Raw genomic sequence first — 19,245 nt, 5'->3', positions numbered from 1 at the left:
CTGGAGTGTTTTCTCTCTTGTTCCTGATCCTCAATGCTGAGGCTCACAAAACTAACTCTAGAGCTGCAGGCTACAAGAGTTTATTTGAGGGACGCCTGGGTGGCTCAGTCAGTTAAGCGTCTGCCTTCAGCTCAGGTCATGATCCCAGAGTCCTGGGACCGACGAGTCCCTCATCCGGCTCCTTGCTCAGTGGGGAGCCTGCTTCTCCCTCTGCCTGCTGCTTCCCCTGCTGTGCTTTCTCTCTCTCTCTGACAAATAAATAAATTTTTTTAAAAAAAGAGTTTATTTGATAACAATATTTATTAGCTTCCAGCTATAAAAATCTGAGTGAAATTAGCATATGGTGTGTTCATTGAATTTTTTGGTGAGCATTCTCTGCCTAAAGAGTCCTGAAATAATATCTCTAAACATTTCTGTAATGTGTTACACATTATTATTATTTTTTAAAGATTTTATTTATTTATTTGAGAGAGAGAATGAGATAGAGAGAGCATGAGAGGGGGAGGGTCAGAGGGAGAAGCAGACTCCCTGCCGAGCAGGGAGCCCGATGTGGGACTCGATCCCGGGACTCCAGGATCATGACCTGAGCCGAAGGCAGTCGCTTAACCAACTGAGCCACCCAGGCGCCCCACACATTATTATTTTTTTTAATTTGGGTTCTTGGGGAAACACTTTTTCTTTTCTTTTTTTTAGGGATTTTATTTATTTATTTGTCAGAGAGAGAGAGAGCATGAGCACAAGCAAGGAAGAAGCAGGATCCCCATTGAGCAAAGAGCCCGATGCGGGACTCGATTCCAGGACTCTGGGATCATGACCCCCAGCGGAAGACAGGCGCTTAACCGACTGAGCCACCCAGGCGTCCCACGTGTTACACATTATAGTCACCGGAAATATGGGACCGGCTCCTTTAAGGGAAAGCGAAGCTCCGCCTAGTACTCAAGGACACGCAATTTCCAGGCGCCGCCAGCCTACGTGGTTGGCCTCAGTTCCGGAGGCGGCGCAGACGCCCCTCTCCAGTGTGGTTGCTCAGGAAACTACACTACCCAGGATTCTCGGCGGTACTGGGCCAATGCAGGCCCGAGAGAGAGGCGTTTTCGTTGGTGCCCGAGACCTCAGGGTGGGACTTCCGTTCCCTGCTTGAGCGGACATTTTGTTTGTTTTTGGATTAAGCCACCAGGTCTGTTTCCAGATCGCAGCGTCAGGCGTGAGTGACACGAGAGAGCGGACGCGAGAGGAGGCGTTGTCTCCTCTGAGCAGAGGCGGGCCTGAGGATCGGGTCCTCGCGCCCGTCGACTCTTAATGACCCCCTCGCCTCCGCGCGCCTTCCCCGGCCCACAGGTTCCGGTGGCGGCGGCCGCACCGACGGACCCGGCGCAGGTGGGTGCTGCGCCCTCGGGTCCTCCCGCGACCTCCGTTTCTGAACCCAGAGCCTCGAAGGAGAACAGCCTCGGGTCCCTGCAGCTCAGGGCCCTGTGTCCAGACGGCAGGGGCGCCCCGGTTGGGCCGCACTTCTGATCGCCGGCGCGGCGGGGCGTGGAAGGCCGTCGCGGACAGAGGGGCCAGCATGGGCAGAGGCCTGGGAGGCGACACAGACGGAGTGTTCGGGACGCCTGGGGCCGCTGGCGTGTGACAGGATGAGAGTGTGAGGGGGAGTTGCACCTGCAGCGTCCGCCTGAGCAGTTCTTCGTCACTGTGAGCGTGCGGGGAGCTGTGGAAGGTTCTGAACAGGGGAAGGACGCGATCCGAAGGCTTGGAGGCATTTCTTAGACTGCTTGCGGGACAAACAGACGAGGTTCGGAGGTTAGGAGATGATGAGGCCTAGTCCGAGGTAACACAGCTGTGAGTGGCCTAGAGACTAGGCCCGGAGGGTAGGGCTAGCGGTTAATCAGCCCTGGGTCTTCGTGGCAGGGTAGGAGTAGGGGATAGGCCTGAGCTCCTTCGTGGTCGCTTGTCTCACAGTCCCCCTCTCCCCACAGGTTCCGGTGAACTCAGAAGTAACCATGGACCCTACACAGGTGAGGGAAGGGGGTCTGTGCTCGCATCCATCCCCCCCCCCCCCCCCCCCCCCCCCCGCCCATGGTCTCCAGGATTGTGCTATCGTACAACACTCTTCTTACACTCGCCCAGCTCTTGAGTCTGAGGACCCTGGAGAAAACCTCAGCCCAGGATTCTGAGTCCAGGCCAGGGGTTATATAGAAGGGTTCCCCTTTGCGGGTAACTGTTGGAATAAGATGTGGGTAGCGGTTCCAGGTACAGGAACTAACACCTGCGTATACTTGGAGGAGAGACTGAGATGGAAGTTTTCGAGAAACGACAGGCCTTCCGCATGTGTGGTAGGAATCAGGGGCAGGTGGCAGGCGTCAGGTCTGGAATGGCCAGCTGACAAGCTAGGCCTCTGTTTTGAGGGTTGTGTAGCCATGGGCGTATGGAGCCGAGGAGGGAGGAGGTGATCTAATCCAGGTTTTAACAGCCCCCTCTGGATGCCAAGTGGGGAACAGACTGTGTGTGGTGAGGGTAAAGGGAGCTATGGTATACATAAGGAGACGAGGGAGGAGGCCGCTTCAGCATTCCAGGTGAGTGGTGAGGGATGGGCCAGAGGGGAGCTTGTCGGTGGGGGAAGTGTTGGACCAGATTTTCTTTTTGATGTGAGAAAGAGAGAACCCCAAGGTTTTAGCCCTTATCAGCCGGAAGGGTAGAAGCTCCATCAGCTGAGATGGGCGAGTCAGTGGTGGACATAACTCAGATTGGGTATTAGGATTTTAAATTTGTTGCCCATGTGAAGAGTTTTAAGATGGTCCAGAGAACACTGAGTGGAGGTGTCAAGTGAGCTGATGGACACAGGACTGGACTTCTGTGGAAGGGTTCATGATGGAGACATCCAAAAAGTAGAAGATGGCGTGTAGGCAGGTTTAGGAGGGAGAATGTACAGCGCAGTGCAGTTAGTGAGGCAGGGAGGTGATGGTGGAGGCTAGTGACTGGGTGAGGGGCCAGAGTTGTGAGACGGAGTATGATCCAAAAGAATAATGTGCACATGCAAAGTAGTGTGAACTGATGGCTCATGGGTCCTGGTATTGGGGGCTTAAAGAAGAAAGGTGAGCCCAACTTTGGTTGTCTGGTAGCATGATCTTAGCAACCCCAGGAGAACTGGCTGTCAGGAGGTGGGGGGGGCAGTGCATCCCTGCAGGCCAGGCCCAGAGGTTAGATGGTGCCTCTCTGACCACCTGCCTATTGTTGCTGTGGGTGGACACAGTAATCAAAGGGAGATTAGGAGAGTGCAGACACCATTGGTACCCAGTCCCTGTATTTCCTCTGAGTTGAGGAATTAGGTAGGAAGAAATGCAGGAGGGAGACTGTGGGGGCCTGGATGGGTGTCCTTGGGAGAGAGGCTGCTCACGGACTCGGCTCTCCCCATTGTGGCAGGGACAAGTGAACTTTGAGGATGTGGCCGTGTACTTCTCCCAGGAGGAGTGGGGGCTCCTTGATGAGGCTCAGAGGCTCCTGTACCGCGATGTGATGCTGGAGAACTTGGCACTTATGGCCTCGCTGGGTAAGATCATCATACACACCCCAGTGCCCTGTGCTGGTCTCTGTTTCTCCCCTACTTCCCAAGGGCAGTCCAGTCCTTCCTATATCAGAGCTTCTCTTCTCCCTGACTGGGTGCCTCTGTCCAGATCCGTGCACCCCTGTGCCCCAGTTTCTGACCCCTTCCTCTAGCTGATGTTTCCGGTGGCCTGCCTGGGTCAGGAATTTCAGGGACCAGAGTGGTCACCACTTGCTGAGGTCACTGAGCTATTCATGCAAGACTCTACTTTGAGGTTATTTTTATAATACTTAGTTTTCTTCTCTGAGTGGTGGGTTACCCAGACCAGTGCTGGCCATTTACCTGTCTTGTCTTCTTCTTAGGATATGAATCTTCCATGTCCCATGGGGTTGCCTCACTGGAGCTGGGCAGCAAGCCCTGGGGATCTGACTGGACAGATGTTACTCCAGGCGGGACCAGAGAGGCTCAGGGTGGGTGTGGCCCTGGGGAATGGGAGTGGGGAAAGATGTGATGTCAGGGCTGGGTTCCGGTCATTCCCTAACCTCTCTCCCCACACTTTACTTCCCCATGTACACACTTGTCTTATGCTCTGACCTTTGGCCTCTGGCTGTTCCCCGCCTCTGCTTCCATGTCTCACCTGTTCCTCTCCACTGCTCCCTCTGCAGTGCTTCCCAACATTGGCCTATACTTAGTGTGTTATGAACGTGCACATACCCCAAGAAGTCCTTAAATACAAGCAGTTCAGTGGTAGCTATTCAGTAGACACAGCTGCACAGCTCTCACCTGTACCCAGGTGAAATGCTCTTCCTGGGCTGTACCCCACATTTGTGTCCTTTCCTAATCAAATCCTCTTCCATTCCTTTTTTTTTTTTTGATTCTTCCATTCTGTGATCTTTAGATGCCAACTACTGCATAGCAGCCCTTTACTCACTTGAGCTTGGACCTCTTGTTCTGACCTTGATCTTACTTCTATTAGACACATTTATAATGAGGCTACCCCTTCCATCAGTGTGAATTTGCACTTGTCCTCTGCATTTGTCTGCTTTCAGGTCGTTGGCATGGAATGGAGGATGAGGAGATAGCTTTTGAGCAGAACATTTCTGTGGGAGTGTCACAGGTCAGGACTCCCAAGGCAGGTCCTTCTACCCAGAAGGCCCACCCCTGTGAGACTTGTGGCCTGGTCTTGAAAGACATTTTGCACATGGCTGAGCACCAGGGAACACACCCTGGGCAGAAATCATACATGCGTGGGGCATGTGGGAAACAATTCCGCTTCAGAGCAAACCTTTACCACCAGAAGCAGCACAGTGGAGAGGAACCCTTCAGAGGGGACAAGAGCAGCACCTTGCTTGTGAACAGCTGCCCTGTGGAACCACTGGAGATGCCTTTTACGACAGGGAAGGGTTATAAGGACTTGCCAGCTAGCTCAAGCATTTTCCAGCACCATGCCCCTCAGAGTAAGTGGAAGCCTAACAGAAACACCAAATGTGTGGATGCTTTTCACAGCGGACAAAGGCATTACGAGTGCAGTGAATGTGGGAAAGCCTTCAGCCGGAAAGACTCACTTGTCCAGCACCAGAGAGTCCACACTGGAGAAAGGCCTTATGAGTGCAGCGAGTGTGGGAAAACCTTCAGCCGCAAACCCATACTTGCTCAGCACCAGAGAATCCACACTGGAGAAATGCCATACGAGTGTGGCATATGTGGGAAAGTTTTCAATCATAGCTCCAACCTTATCGTACACCAGAGAGTCCACACGGGAGCAAGGCCTTACAAGTGCAGTGAATGTGGGAAAGCCTACAGCCACAAATCCACACTTGTTCAGCATGAGAGTATCCACACTGGAGAAAGGCCTTATGAGTGCAGTGAGTGTGGGAAATACTTTGGTCACAAATACAGACTCATTAAACACTGGAGTGTTCATACCGGAGCAAGGCCCTACGAGTGCATTGCATGTGGGAAGTTCTTTAGCCAGAGCTCTGACCTTATTGCACACCAGAGAGTTCACAATGGTGAAAAGCCCTATGTGTGCAGTGACTGTGGAAAAGCCTTTAGCCACAAACATGTACTTGTTCAGCACCATAGAATTCACACTGGAGAAAGGCCATATAAGTGCAGTGAGTGTGGGAAAGCCTTCAGGCAAAGAGCTTCCCTCATCCGACATTGGAAAGTTCACACTGGAGAAAGGCCTTAGGATGGCAGGGAATACACTATTTCCTTGTTCAACATAGTGACTGACAGCAGAGGGAAGCTCAGATTAGCCTTCGTGAGTAGCCATCAGCTGGAAGTTGAACCTCATACATTTCAGCATCCACCCCCGGGAGATTATTCTGAGTGTCACCTATGTGGGAAGCTTTCTGGTGCTGTGTTGCACTTTGTAACCTGTCCTGGAGCCTTGCCAGAATTCTGTCACTGCCCATGTCTCTAAAAAAACGAACAAAATCCAGCCATGTATGGAATGGCACCTTGTGCATAAGTCATCCCAACATGTTCTAATAGGCAGGCCTCTGCTCCCTTCCCTAGAGGGATCATCAGTACCTGGAGCCCATTAAAAAAACCTCACTCCTTCATGCTTTCTCCTCCACCAGCTGGTATAAGCATGGACATGACCTAGTTTTGGTCAGAAGGTTGGAAGCTTTGTTCTGCTGGCTGCTTGCAGAGGTTTCCATTTTTCATGAACTTTGTTGGTCTTATTTTGCACTCATGATGGATTTGTCCAGCCTCCAAGTCACCTACCTTAGGAATTGCCCATTTCATAGTGTTTGTTTTGGCAACAAATGCCTGAGTTTTTATAAACTATAATTTTGGGGATCCTGTTCACTCTGTGGGTTGTATTGAGAACAGAATTGGGTTCTGCCAGCGTGAGGGGAGGAACAGCTTTTGTGAGAGCTCCAAATGTTATGTCCCAGTGGTGTTAGCAGAATGGCAAGCAAAGAACAGCTCTCATTTTAGCCTAACTTGCATTCCTGCTCAAGACCTCCTATGAAAGAATACTGATCTTGGTGGGCCTAATCTTTTGGCCTGTATGCCAAGATTATTTGTGTGATCAAGGTCACCCTGAGCAGTGGGCAGTTGTGACAGCCTCTAGTGTATCTAGGAGCAGTATGAATTGGTTCCCTTGTTCCAGAGGGATGTTTCATAGTCCCGTAGTCTCTCTCTCTTTTTTTTTTTTTTTAAAGATTTATTTATTTGACAGAGACACAGCAAGAGAGGGAACACAAGCAGGGGGAGTGGGAGAGAGAAGCAGGCTTCCCGTGAAGCAGGGAGCCCGCGTCCCATAGTCTCTTGATGAGAACTTGACCCCTGGGACCTGCCAATGCCCCTGAAATCTATTATTTAGTAGGCGGATGTCACTGTCCCCTAAAAAGACTAGGTAGGAATCGTAATTGGCACAGAGATACTGATTAATTGGGAGTTGGGAGCAAACTATAGGGAATGTGACTCTTATAAAGGTATATCCACGTTTCCATCACTGTGGCTTTGATATAGGGTTTATAGAAATTCTCAGGATTCCCATATTTATGTCTTTCTCATGGCTACGGTCACTGTCAGAGCAATCAATCGAAGCCTTTTCTGCAATAAACATATTTATAGTATACAGTTTGATAAGTTTTGGTACATGTTTGCACCTGTGAAGCCAAGTTTCCTGATTTGCCCTACAATCCCTCTGCCCCTTACCCATTCCCAGGCAACCATTCATCTTGCTTTCTGTCTTTATAGATTTCTTTGCATTTCCCAAAATTTTATATCTATGGAAAAACTTACGTACACAGATAACACTTTAATATGTACTCTTATGTATCTGGCTTTAACTCTGCATAATTACCTTGTGATTCGTCAGTGTTATGTGCATCAGTAGCTCATTCCTTTGCATTCATACTTTTGCTGAAAATATTCCATTTTAGAGAAAGAATTCCAAATCAAGTGATCCAGTAGAGAGTTCACACAAAAACGAAGCCACAGTATCTGTTAAAACCTTTTCCCGGAAATGATGTGTTAACATTCCTGACTTTTTCTGTGGGTAACACAGACTAATCCTGGTATAAAGTGGAAGGGGGCTCCACAACAGGGACAATACAAGAAGGTAGAGATTGCCAAGAGAATCTCTTGGATAGTGGTTACCACAATCATAGGGGTTTTTTTTTCCTTTACATTTTTAGCTTTTTAATGATGAATTACATTGACTAATTTTAAAAACTTAAACCAACGTTACATTTCTAAGGTGAGCCCCATTTAGTCATGATGTATTCTTTTTATGTATTGTATTTATCCACCCCCCCCTTTTTTTTTTAAGATTTTTGCATCTGTGCTCGTGAGGGATGTTAGTCTCTAATTTTCTTTAATGCCTGGGTTTAGTTGGTATCACCATAATGCTGGCTTTACACATTATGTTAAGTATTCCCTGATTTTTAATTTTGTTGAACAGTTTGTGAAGAATTGATATTTCTTCCTTGTTTTGTAGAATTCACCAGTGAAGAAGTAATTGGGCCTGGAGTTTATTTTATGGGAAGATTTGTAATTGCAAATTTAATTTTCAGAGTGGATATAGACCTATAGAGGTTATCTTTTTTCCCCTAGAGTGAGCATTGGTGGCTTGTGTCATTCAAGGAGTTCATTTTATTTAAGTAGTCAAACTTTTCAAACTATTCTCTTATTATTTTAGTACCTGCAGAGTCTTTATTGATGCCACTTCTCTTATTCCCGTGTTAACCTTAAAAATAAAACTGCTAGTTATTTTACCAACAAAACAAAACAAAAAAAGGGTTTATTCAGGAATAGCTGAGATTACAATCCAGGACAAGTGAGTTTTAGCAAAGCCATAGGCGGGTCCAGAGAACAAAGGTGAAGAATGCTTTTTTATAGAGGAAAGGGGAAGTTGGGAAGGACTGTTAAAAACTAAAAATTCCACTGGAGTAAACGGGGGGTTGTAACTACATAGGTTTCTGATTGGCTGAGCTGTCACTGTCTCTGATTGGCCGGGTTGTTGACAGGGCAGGAAGAAATCTTCCTTCCTCCCGTGAGGATAATAAAGTAGTATTGGCTTGCAAGGTCCATCTCTTCCTGTTGGGTCTGCAGTTGACAACTAGTGCCAAACTAGAGCACCCCCTGCCGGCCTCCTGACTTCATTCTAAATGAGGTTTCCTTTTATTAATTTCCACATTCCCCTCTTTTGATTAAGATCTTTCTTTGAAGGCATTGCCAATCAATAGTCAGGTTCTTTATATTTACTGGTTTTGTTCCTCAGTACTAGGAAGGTTGTCATGTCCTATGTTGGAAGGAAAGTGTGTTGCAAGGGGAAACCTCTTAAGGTCACATTTGAGGAATAAGGAAGGTTAGGAGGAAGAAACTCAGATTCTTGAAGCATCAAGCCAGCATCACCTAATTGGGTGATCATTTAAAAAAAATTAAAAAGCTTAACAGTCAACAAAATACAAAACAATTATATACGAGTCAGAAGTAACATAATTCCAAATTGTATGATGGTTCTAAACAAGGACCCTAGGTCTGAAAGTCAAACAGAACATTTATTGGTACTTATTCCAACTTAGGGGAGAAAGGTACCCAGAGTGATGTATTCCTCTTGGAAATGTTTGTTTAAAGTGACCCTGAAAAACAGACTAGCGAATACTGCAAGAGCACACTGAAAGAGTGAACCGAGTGCATTTGGGAAGATAGTGCAGGTATGAACATGATGCAACAGCTGATGAACTTTTTGCAAAACAACAGAACTTCAAAGAGGTTTTAAAACAGCACTCAAAAAATGAAGCAAATATGTTACTGCTAGTACAACCTGTAGGGTTGCAAATTCAGAGACCATGAATTTGGAGATGAATCCAGAGTTAGTTAATAGTTCAGATGAAAGAGACTTCTGAATTCTGAAACCTTCTAACCCATAAGAAAGATCAAGTGAAAATTAACTTGTCTCAGGATCATGAGGCTGTTTCTGAAAGGCCACAATCAAAAGATGTCCACTTTTTGCCACGGCTTGGAAAATGCAGATGGGCACTGTCTTCCCATGAAAGAAGCTACAGTGAAAAAGATATACAGGCTTATTTTGCACATCTTGGGAAAGCTGTTGTCAGATGTCTTCTTCAGTTCCAAGAAATCTTTACTTTCAAGTCACCAGATGATGTGCAGATCCAATCAAGGTTTGGTGCTTTCTTTAGAGGTGTTACAGAAACCCAAGAGTCTATTCCCTGGAGTTCGGTGGCACAGGGTTGGTTAGTAGTTCCTGACAAGGGCCTTTCCAGTGGGGCTGAAGAGTCTGGAGGTGTCTTTTCCAACAGCCCGAATCTGCAGGTTGCAAAGTGTGATGCTTAAGGTCACTGGGGAGTGCTCTGTGAGAAGATGGCTCTACCAAACCATGGTTGTCTTTAACAGAAGTAATTGGGCCTTTACACAACTTTATCAACGAAGGCAGGGGCCAAGTGCTTTGGACGTCCTGTGACTGCCTCAAAGGGTGAATAAGTTCCCAACGGGGTGGATCTGAGAGAAGAATTAACGGCCATGGCCAAGGTATTGGAGAGTCTCTAGAAGTTTTGCCAATTGAGTCTTAATAGTGCCATTGGTGCATTTTTGCTAACTGAAGTTTGCGGATGATGTGCACAATGAAAGTGTTGTAAAACTGGCCAGACAGCACAGAAATGTCAAAATGCCTGACCAGTAAAATGGGTTCCCTGATTACTATGAAGTTTGAGAGGTTTCCCATATAGGGATAATCTTTTCTCTTTTTAAGAAAGATTTATTTTAGAGAGAGAGTTGGGGGAGGGACAGAGGGAGAGCATCTTCAAGCAGACTCCCCACTGGGTGTGGAGCCTGACATGGGGCTCAATCCCACAACGCATGAGATCATGACCTGAATCAAGACCAAGAGTTGAACACTCGACCGACTGAGCCACCCAGGCACCCCTATGTATAATCTTTTCCAAGAGCCACAGAAGAGGCACTGGCCTGTTTTCAAGGGAAAGTTTGATCCATGAGAAAACCTACAGACCACAACTAAAACATATCCATGAGATGGGGTGAGTTGTATGAAATCCATTTGCCAAACTTGAAATTGTCCATTGTGTAATTTGAAATGCCCAGGGTCAGTATGGACAGGTACCTGAGATTGTATTTTGGACAGGTGGGACAAATGAGGTTGATACTTTTGTGGACTTACTAAACTTTTCTCAGCAACATTGGTTTATGGATGCTATCATTTTGTCAGTAGACCAGTGGTTTAATGAGTATTCACTTTTTAAAAAATATTTATTTAGAGAGCCTGCGAGTGGGGGAAGGAGTAGAGGGAGAGGGAGAGAGAATCCTCAGGCAGACTCCCTGCTGAATGTGGAGCCAGACACAGGACTCAGTCCCAGGACCCCAAGATCATGACCTGAGCCAACATCAAGAGTTGGCCAATTAACCTACCGAGCCACCCAGGTGCCTGTAATGTGTATGCATTTGTAAGTAGTGGAAATTTCAGAACTTCTGATATGGCTGAATTGTTATTTGGCCCAAACCAGAGTTAATCTCTTTTTATTAAGGCAACAATTAGGGTGCCTGGGTGGCTCAGTCGGTTAAGCGACTGCCTTCGGCTCAGGTCATGATCCTGGAGTCCCGGGATCGAGTCCCGCATCGGGCTCCCTGCTCGGCGGGGAGTCTGCTTCTCCCTCTCCCGCTCCCCCCTCTTGTGCTCTCTCTCTCTCTCAAATAAATAAATAAAATCTCAGGGGAAAAAAAAAGGTAACAATTATATTTCCAGTATTGTTTTTCCCTCTTTGTTGCCAGTTGCTGGGTATCTCCTGTTGATTTTTCCAAAATTTATCATTTTGGAGAACATCCCTTTGGACCACGACAAAGGTTCGGTTACTGGTTTCCTTGAGAGCAGCACCTGTGGCACAGATACCAGTGAGGTAGGTTACTGTGGCCCCCATGGAGTTGAGTCTGGAGTGTCCAGGAACTTTGATAATACCCACAGCAGCTAGCAGAAGTGTGGCATCTAATAAATTTTGGACATAGGAGCCATTTTTAACATTATTCCCGTTGGAGGTAAGGATACATTGTTGTTTCCATAATATTCCAAAGTTGAGCGACCCCAAAGGCATAGTGGCTATTGATATAAATGTTTGCAGTTCTACCCTTGGCTAAGGCGCAAGCTCGAGTAAAGGCACAGGACTCGGCTTTTGGGGTGAAGTAGCCAAAGGTAAAGGTTCTGCCTCAGTGAATCCAAAGGAGTTGCAGTAGCATACCCAGCATGATATTTGCCATTTTCATTCTTTAAGAACCATCAGTAAACCATGAAAAATCTGCATTGGTTAGAGGAGTTTCCTTAAGGTCTCATGAGGATTCAAAAGGTAACCTGTCAACATTAAGCACTTGTGAGGAGTTTCATCTGGATCCAGATATAGTCCTTGTTTCAACATCAGGCTCCCGAAGTATCTAACTTGAGACTTGGGTAAATTGCAGTTTTTCTTTGGAGACTTTATGTCCCTTTAAGGCCAAAAGTTTGAACAGGTGGATGTGGTCTTCCTGTGAAGAGGCCTGAGAAGGGGAACCTTCTACATACTGCAAATCATCTACATACTGCAACAAAGTAGAGCCTGCAGAGAAATTTCTATCATCCAAACCAAGTTGTAAGGTAAGATTGGTGAAAAGTAAGAAGGACTCTGTGATACTTGGGGCGTGACTGTTCAGGTGTATTTCTGTTCTTTCCAAGTGAAAACAACGATATTGGCTATCCTTATCAACTGGAATGCTAAAAATGTGCTGCATAATCAGTCACAGGGAAAAATGTGCTTACTTCGGGAATAGATGTTAGTAGCAGATGGGGGTTAGGAACAACAGGGTGCTGAGGAGTAACAGTGGTTATTTGGTATTTATTGTTCAGAGGTCCTGGACAAACCCCCATCCTTGGCCTTTGGGTTTTCTCACTGTTAAAACAGGAGTGTTATGGAAAATAAGGCAGGGGATAATGAGACCTTGTAATCTATTATGGGCTTGATACCCTGAAGGGCTTCTTTCTTTATAGGGCATTGATTATGGGAAGAGGTTTTGAATCTTGATGGGAGGTACACTGTGGATTTTGCCAATGTCTGTTGAGAGAGGATGGTAGCTGACACAATAGGAACAAATGGTCAGTATCTCCAGAGTCGGCTATCGTGCTGTCAGAGACAGAATAAAAGACTAAAAGGTGTCAAATGGTCATTTAATTCTCCTGACTGGCTGTTTTGATCACCACTGTAAAATTCTAGAGTTATTCCCCCTTTGGGGAAGAAAGTCTGGCATGATACTTTTCTAAGAAATCCTGGCCCAATAAGTGAGTAGGGGCAGAGTACGGAGAAGATGGGTGAGTAGCTCTCACAGGGCCTAGACAGAAGGGCACAGGCACCTGCTGAAGTTTGTTAGAGACCCGCTATCTGAACTGCTCTGGGGCCGGGGCAGCTTTGTAGCAGTGGGTTCAACACTGAGAGTGTAGCTCTGGTGTCAGTGACAGAGGTTCACTCCCAAACCGGAAAAGAGTCTCTCCAAGCTGGGTAAGGGGGGGTTGGGGAGAGCTCCGGTAGTTTCTCAGATCCCCATCACTGGGAATTAGGAAGACATTAGCAAGGCTAAGGGCGGAAGGCGCCTGGAGCACTCAGATTTGTAACCATCCTTTTTTCCCCAATACCCTGGTTTTTTGCAAAAATAGCAACTAGAGGGCTTTTGTTTTGTTCAGAGACTTTCATTTGCCAGGGTCAAAAATTGAGAATTTGGGGACGCCTGGGTGGCTCAGTCGGTTAAACATCTGCCTTTGGCTCAGGTCATGATCCCGGGGTCCTGAGATCGAGTCCTGCGTTGGGCTCTCTGCTCAGCAGCGAGTCTGCTTCTCCCTCTCCCACTGTGATCTCTCTCATTCTCTCTCTCAAATGAATTAGTAAAATCTTAAAAAAAAAAATTGAGAATTTTAGTGGTCTTTCTTTTAGATGACTCATCTGGGATGTGAGTGAGCTGGTTTGCCATATTAACTAAATTGAGTGGGCGGTTTCCCATTCCATCCGAGTACTTTTAACTAAAAGAAAGATCCTGGTTCAGTCCATTAATAAACATAGTGGATTCAACATCTAAAGGTAGACCAGAATATTCTTAAAAGACAATTTTGTGTTGATTATAATAGTCATGAGCAGGTTCATCAGGTTTCTGTGTGCAAGCCTGAATTTTGTTGCCACACGTCTACAGATAAAGAAGATGAGACATGGGGCGCCTGGATGGCTCAGTTGGTTAAACAACTGCCTTCCGCTCAGGTCATGATCCTGGAGTCCCGGGATTGAGTCCCACGTCAGGGCTCCCTGCCCAGCAGGGAGTCTGTTTCTCCCTCTGACCCTCCCCCCTCTAGTGTGCTCTCTCTCTCTCTCTCTCATTCTCTCTCAAATAAATAAGATCTTAAAAAAAAAAAAAAAAAGATGAGACAGAAGTGAAAAAGAGGCCTCAGGCCATTTTGACTTATTTTAATTGTTTGCTTCAGTTAATTTATAATTTTATCTTTTTTTTTTTTTAAAGATTTTATTTTATTTATTCATGAGAGACACAGAGAGAGAAGCAGAGGGAGAAGCAGGCTCCCAAGCAGCAGGGAGCCCAATATGGGGCTTGATCCCAGGACCGAGATCATGACCTGAGCTGAAGGCAGACGCTTAACCTACTGAGCCACCCAAGCACCCCAGAGATTTTTTTTTTTTTTTAAAGACAAGGCCTTAAAACAGATCCTGAATAAGGGCTGGAGGGCTCAAACACAAAGCATGGAGCTTGAAATCCAGAAGAAAATTTACTGTCAAACCCCAGGTTTGGTGAGAAAGCAATGAGAACAGTCAGCTTTGTGGATACCAGCACCTGTTTGTTTACAAGCCTCAGAGTTGTTGGGTATCTTCTCTGGATCCCTATTTGGTCCAACGACTAACTTTAACTTAAAAAATAAAATTGCCACTTATTATACCAGCAAAAAAAAGGGGGGGTGGTTATTTGGGAATAGTTGAGAATTGCAATCCAGGACAAGCAAGCTTCAGCAAAACCATAGGCAAGTCCAGAGAACAAAGGTGAGGAATGCTCTTTTATAGAGGAAAAGGGAAGTTGGGAAGGCTGTTAACCAAACGTCCATTGGAGTAAACTGAGAGTTATAAGTACAGTGGCTTCTCATTAACTGAGCTGTCATTGTCATTGGCTGGGCTGTTGCCAGGAGAGGAAGATAGTAAAGTAGTATTGGCTTGCGAGGTCCCTCTCTTCCTGTTGGGTCTGCAACGGACAACTGGTTGCCAAGGGTAAGAGCTCCCCCTGCTGTCCTCCCGACTCCATCCTAAATGAGGTTTCCTTTCTGTGAATTTTCACGCCTTATATGGTAATGTCTATACCTCTCTTTTTCTTGATCAAAAGCTTATCACTTTTATTATTTTCCTAAAGCACTTGGTTGCACTGATTTTTCTGTTTCATTTTTTTCTCATTTGCTTTTTTTTTTTTTTTTACCATTGCCTTTTGCTTTTGTTTTTTTGTAATCTCTACACCCAACATGGTGCTGGAACTCATGAGCTGGAGATCAAGAGTCTCATGCTCTTCTGACTGAGCCATCCAAGCACCCTGCCTTTTGCTTTTACTGGATTTCATTTCCTTCGCTACTTTTTAACATGGAAGCTGAGATCCTTATTGGAAACCCTTTTTTCCTAATATAGATGCTTAATACCAAAAGTGGTCTTGTAAGAAGTGCTTTAATTGTCTCCCATAGAACTTAGTATGTTATGTTTTCATTTTAATTTAAAATCTCTCTCACTTTCCTTTCAAATTCCTTCTTTTACACTTGGCTCATTTTAGAACTGTTATATCAAATATTTGAAATTTTCCTTATCTTTCTTGTAATTTACTTTCTTAAAATAAAATATTTTTAAAGATTTTATTTATTTGAGAGAGAGAACGAGCAGTGGGGAGGGGCAGAGGGAGAAAGAGAAAGAAGCAGACTCCCTACTGAGCGGGAAGCCTGATATGGGGCTTGATCCTAGGACCCAGAGATCATGGCCTGAGCTAAAGGCAGGCGCTTAACTGACTCAGCCACCCAGGCGCCCCTCTTGTAATTTATTTCTAATTTAATTAAGTATGCACTCAGAGTACATACTTTACGACTTGAATTATTTACGTTTGGGACATCTGGGTGGCTCAGTCGGTTAACTGTCTGCCTTCGGCTCGGGTCTTGATCCTGGGGTCCTGGAATCGAGTCCCACACCAGGTTCCTTGTTCAGCGGGGAGCCTGCTTCTCCCTCTGCCTATTGCTCCCCCTGCTTATGCTCTCTGACAAATAAATAAAATTTTTAAAAAGAAGAATTATTTACGTTTATTGAGACTTGCTTTATGGCTCAGAATATGGGCTATCTTTGGTTTCATGTTAACTTGAAATTAATGTATATTGTACTGTTTGATGGAGGGCTTCACAAATGTCAACTAGATTAATATGGTTGATAATGTCTAAGTTTTCTGTGTCCTTACTGATTTTTGGTGGGAGGGGGTTCTGTCAAGCTTTATTTGAATATTATTGACATCCCTCAATATAAAAGTGGATTTGTTGGGTGCCTGGGTGGCTCAGTCAGTTGAGCATCTCTTTATTTCGGCTCTAGTCATGATCTTGGAGTTGTGGGATGGAGCCCCACATTGGGCTTCCTGCTGGGTGCAGAGTGTGCTTGAAATTCTCTCCCTCTCCCCCCCCACATAAATAAATCTTTAAGAAAGTAAAAAAATAAAAGTGGATTTGCCGATGTCTCTGTGTAGTTATATTAGTTTTTGATTTGTGTATTTTGAAGTCTTTTTATTTTTTTTATTTTTTAAAGATTTTGTTTATTTATTTGACAGAGACACAGCGAGAGAGGGAACACAAGCGGGGGAGTGGGAGACGGAGAAGCAGGCTTCCTGCTGAGCAGGGAGCCCGATGTGGGGCTCGATCCCAGGACGCTGGGATCATGACCTGAGAGCCAAAGGCAGACGCTTAACGACTGAGCCACCCAGGCGCCACCTTGATGTCTTTTTATTAGGTGAGTAACAATTTCTTACTGTTATGTACAGTTCATAAGCAGACCCTCTTTTTCTATAGTCATATTCTTTGCTCTAAAATCTACTTTGATATTGTTAATATGGCATAATTTTGGGTGAGCACTCGCTTTTGCCTTTTGGGGGTACTGAAAATATATTTCTATAGATAGTCTTGATTGTTTTTTCTGTTGCATGGTTAATGTCTTTGGAAATGGTATGATCTTTCTGGGTCTTGATTCTAAACATTTTTAGATAGAATTATTGCAGCATTCATTTTAAGGCTAATTTCTCTCCTACCACTGAGACATAATCATTCTATATTCCTTACATGATGCTTCATGAGCTTCCCCGCTTAAACTGGTTGGAACAGCCACTATTCCATTCTCTATATTAGTCTTCGAATTGTTTCCTCTTAACCTTTTGAGTGTTTTTCCCCCCCAGCCTCTGGTGGTTTCCTACATACATATACAGATTAGTACTCAGCCAAATACTTGAGGATGACCCTGTGTATGTCTCTGAAGTTTTCTCTCTCCTGCACTGTGCTCTGTGGATTCCAGACACCTTGGCAGACCCAGACTCCAAACTCTGTCCTTAACTCAGGGTGACTTTTGGGGTCTGCCTGAACTCACCATCTTGCATTAAGTTGTTTGCCTAATGTCCTGTCTAATGAGAATCAGTTTCATATACTTCGTTAAATTTTAAAAAGATTTTCAAGAAAACTTTTGAACCTCTCCAGAGCAGATAGCTTGAATAAATAAGTAAAATTGAAACACCTCCAGACACAACAGGAAAAAAGAGAAACCACATATTACAAATATGAGCAAGGAGGGGTGCCTGGGTGGCTCAGTTGGTTAAGTGTCTGCCTTTGGCTGAGGTTCATGGTACCAGGGTCCTGGGATCAAGCCCTGCATCGGGCTTCCTGCTCAGCGGGGAGTCTGCTGCTCCCTCTGACCCTCCCGCCTCCCATGCTTTCTCTCAAATAAATAAATAAAAATCTTTAAATAAAAAAACAAATATGAGGAAGGAAAGGAGGTAGAACCCTAGATACCTTTGAAACATATAATGGATACTGTGTGATTATTTTAAACAATTCTTTCTCGATAAATAGAAATTTGGAGGACAGAAGTTCTTTGAAAGATACCAACTTACTGGACCCACTCAAGAAGAAATAGATAATCTGAAAAATACTTTGTCCATTAAAAATATTTAATTAGGGACGCCTGGGTGGCTCAGTCAGTTAAACGTCTGCCCTCGGCTCATCTCAGCAGGGAGCCTGCTTGTGCTCTCTCTCTCTCTGACAATAAATAAATAAAATATTTTAAAAATAAAATAAAAATATTTAATTAGTATCCAGGTTTCTAATAGTGCTAATCTGTGTATAAACGTAAGAAACCTTCTCACTAAAAACTTCAGGCCAAGATGGTTTTGCCAATGAATTATACCAAATATTTAATGAAGAAATAACTAAATTCAATCAAATTCTATCAAATTTTCTTCAAAAAAAAAAAAGTAATAACATGTGGAACACTTCCCAACTAATTCTTTTTTTTTTTTTTTTAAGATTTTATTTATTTATTTGACAGAGAAAGACACAGCGAGAGAGGGAACACAAACGGGGAGTTGGGAGAGGGAAAAGCAGGCTCCTCGCTGAGCAGGGAGCCCGATGCGGGACTTGATCCCGGGACCCCAGGATCATGACCTGAGCCGAAGGCAGTCGCTTAACCAACTGAGCCACCCAGGCACCCTAGGCTGTGTTCTTAAATGAGCTTGCTTTTCTGCCATGATGATCTCTAGTGTATATTGTGCTGTAGTGCTGTATTTGTAATAAAGTGGTTTTCTGTTTTGAGTTTCTGATGGTGTGCAGGACACTGCCCCCCACAATGATCCTAGCACTCTACACCACTTATCCAACGGAGTTAACTGCAAGAAGCAAAATTTAGAATGTGGAAATTCTTAAGAGGTTTGATGACCCTAGTTAACTTCAAAGTAGAAGACTAGCAGAGCCCTTTGTGATAGCTAATGTGGAACTTCTTTTCTGCATCCTGATTTTTTTGGAATGAGTAAGTTTTTAAAAGCTTTTGTGTTCCCTGACCACCTTATGTATTGGTTTAACCTTATTAAGGAGCAAGCCTTTGCAAAGGTGGCTCTTGGCCTTTAGTGTGCCATCTTCTTGGAAACCACCTCTGTCCTATTTGAGAGCCAAGCAGAGGAAGAAATGTTGCAGGATTTTTTAGCCATAAAAGAAAGAGGAGGCAGAGCCAAGGTGTAAACTACTGGCTGGTGCCGCCCATAGAGCCCGAGGACCATGATACAAGGAAAGCCAGAAGGCAGGGATGCTGATACCAAGTGTGCTGGACTGCAGGCCTACTTTTTAGAGCGTGGATATTCAATGGAATCTACAACATTCCATGGGCATTGGGTTGCAATGAGAGACCTCTGTCTTCTTGCTCTGGATGCCAAGACCTTTTGGTCTGTTGCCCTGGACCTCTCAGACTTTTGGGACTAATCATGTTTTCATTTGTGGCTGAATTGGTGATACATGTACAATAATAAAATCCTCTCCTGTCCTTTGGTGGAGGAAAAAAGACAAAGGCTCAGCAAATGTTGAGTTTGAGGAGACTAACCTTGATTTTCAGCTGTTGGCCCCAGGTGATGTAGTCACAGGAAGAGAGAGACTGCTACTCTAC

General features: G+C 45.1%; 1 protein-coding gene across 16 annotated transcripts in view; it reads left to right on the top strand.

The window, feature by feature from the left end:
* The first annotated feature begins 1,121 nt into the window (after positions 1–1,121).
* Positions 1,122–19,245, top strand: part of ZNF772 (zinc finger protein 772) — a 19,570-nt gene continuing 1,446 nt past the window's right edge. For 2 of the 16 annotated variants that reach the window (XM_054511689.2, XM_064580311.1), the window contains exons 1-5: positions 1,122–1,377; positions 1,977–2,015; positions 3,421–3,547; positions 3,904–4,011; positions 4,591–16,560. In XM_054511689.2, the coding sequence (XP_054367664.1) occupies positions 1,300–1,377; positions 1,977–2,015; positions 3,421–3,547; positions 3,904–4,011; positions 4,591–5,735 (1,497 nt within the window). In that variant the 5' untranslated portion in view covers positions 1,122–1,299 and the 3' untranslated portion in view covers positions 5,736–16,560. Of the gene's footprint in view, positions 1,829–1,976; positions 2,016–3,420; positions 3,548–3,903; positions 4,012–4,590; positions 16,561–19,245 lie in introns of all 16 variants that reach the window. The other 14 variants (XM_064580318.1, XM_064580320.1, XM_064580315.1 and 11 more) reach the window with 14 other exon arrangements.

The sequence above is a fragment of the Mirounga angustirostris genome, unplaced genomic scaffold (assembly GCF_029215605.1).
Source record: "Mirounga angustirostris isolate CCGP_5_RB_7025 unplaced genomic scaffold, mMirAng1.0.hap1 SCAF_16, whole genome shotgun sequence".
In the NCBI taxonomy this organism is placed as follows: domain Eukaryota; kingdom Metazoa; phylum Chordata; class Mammalia; order Carnivora; family Phocidae; genus Mirounga; species Mirounga angustirostris.
The sequence above is the reverse complement of the archived record's forward strand: the minus strand, read 5'-3'. Positions and strand labels throughout refer to the sequence as shown.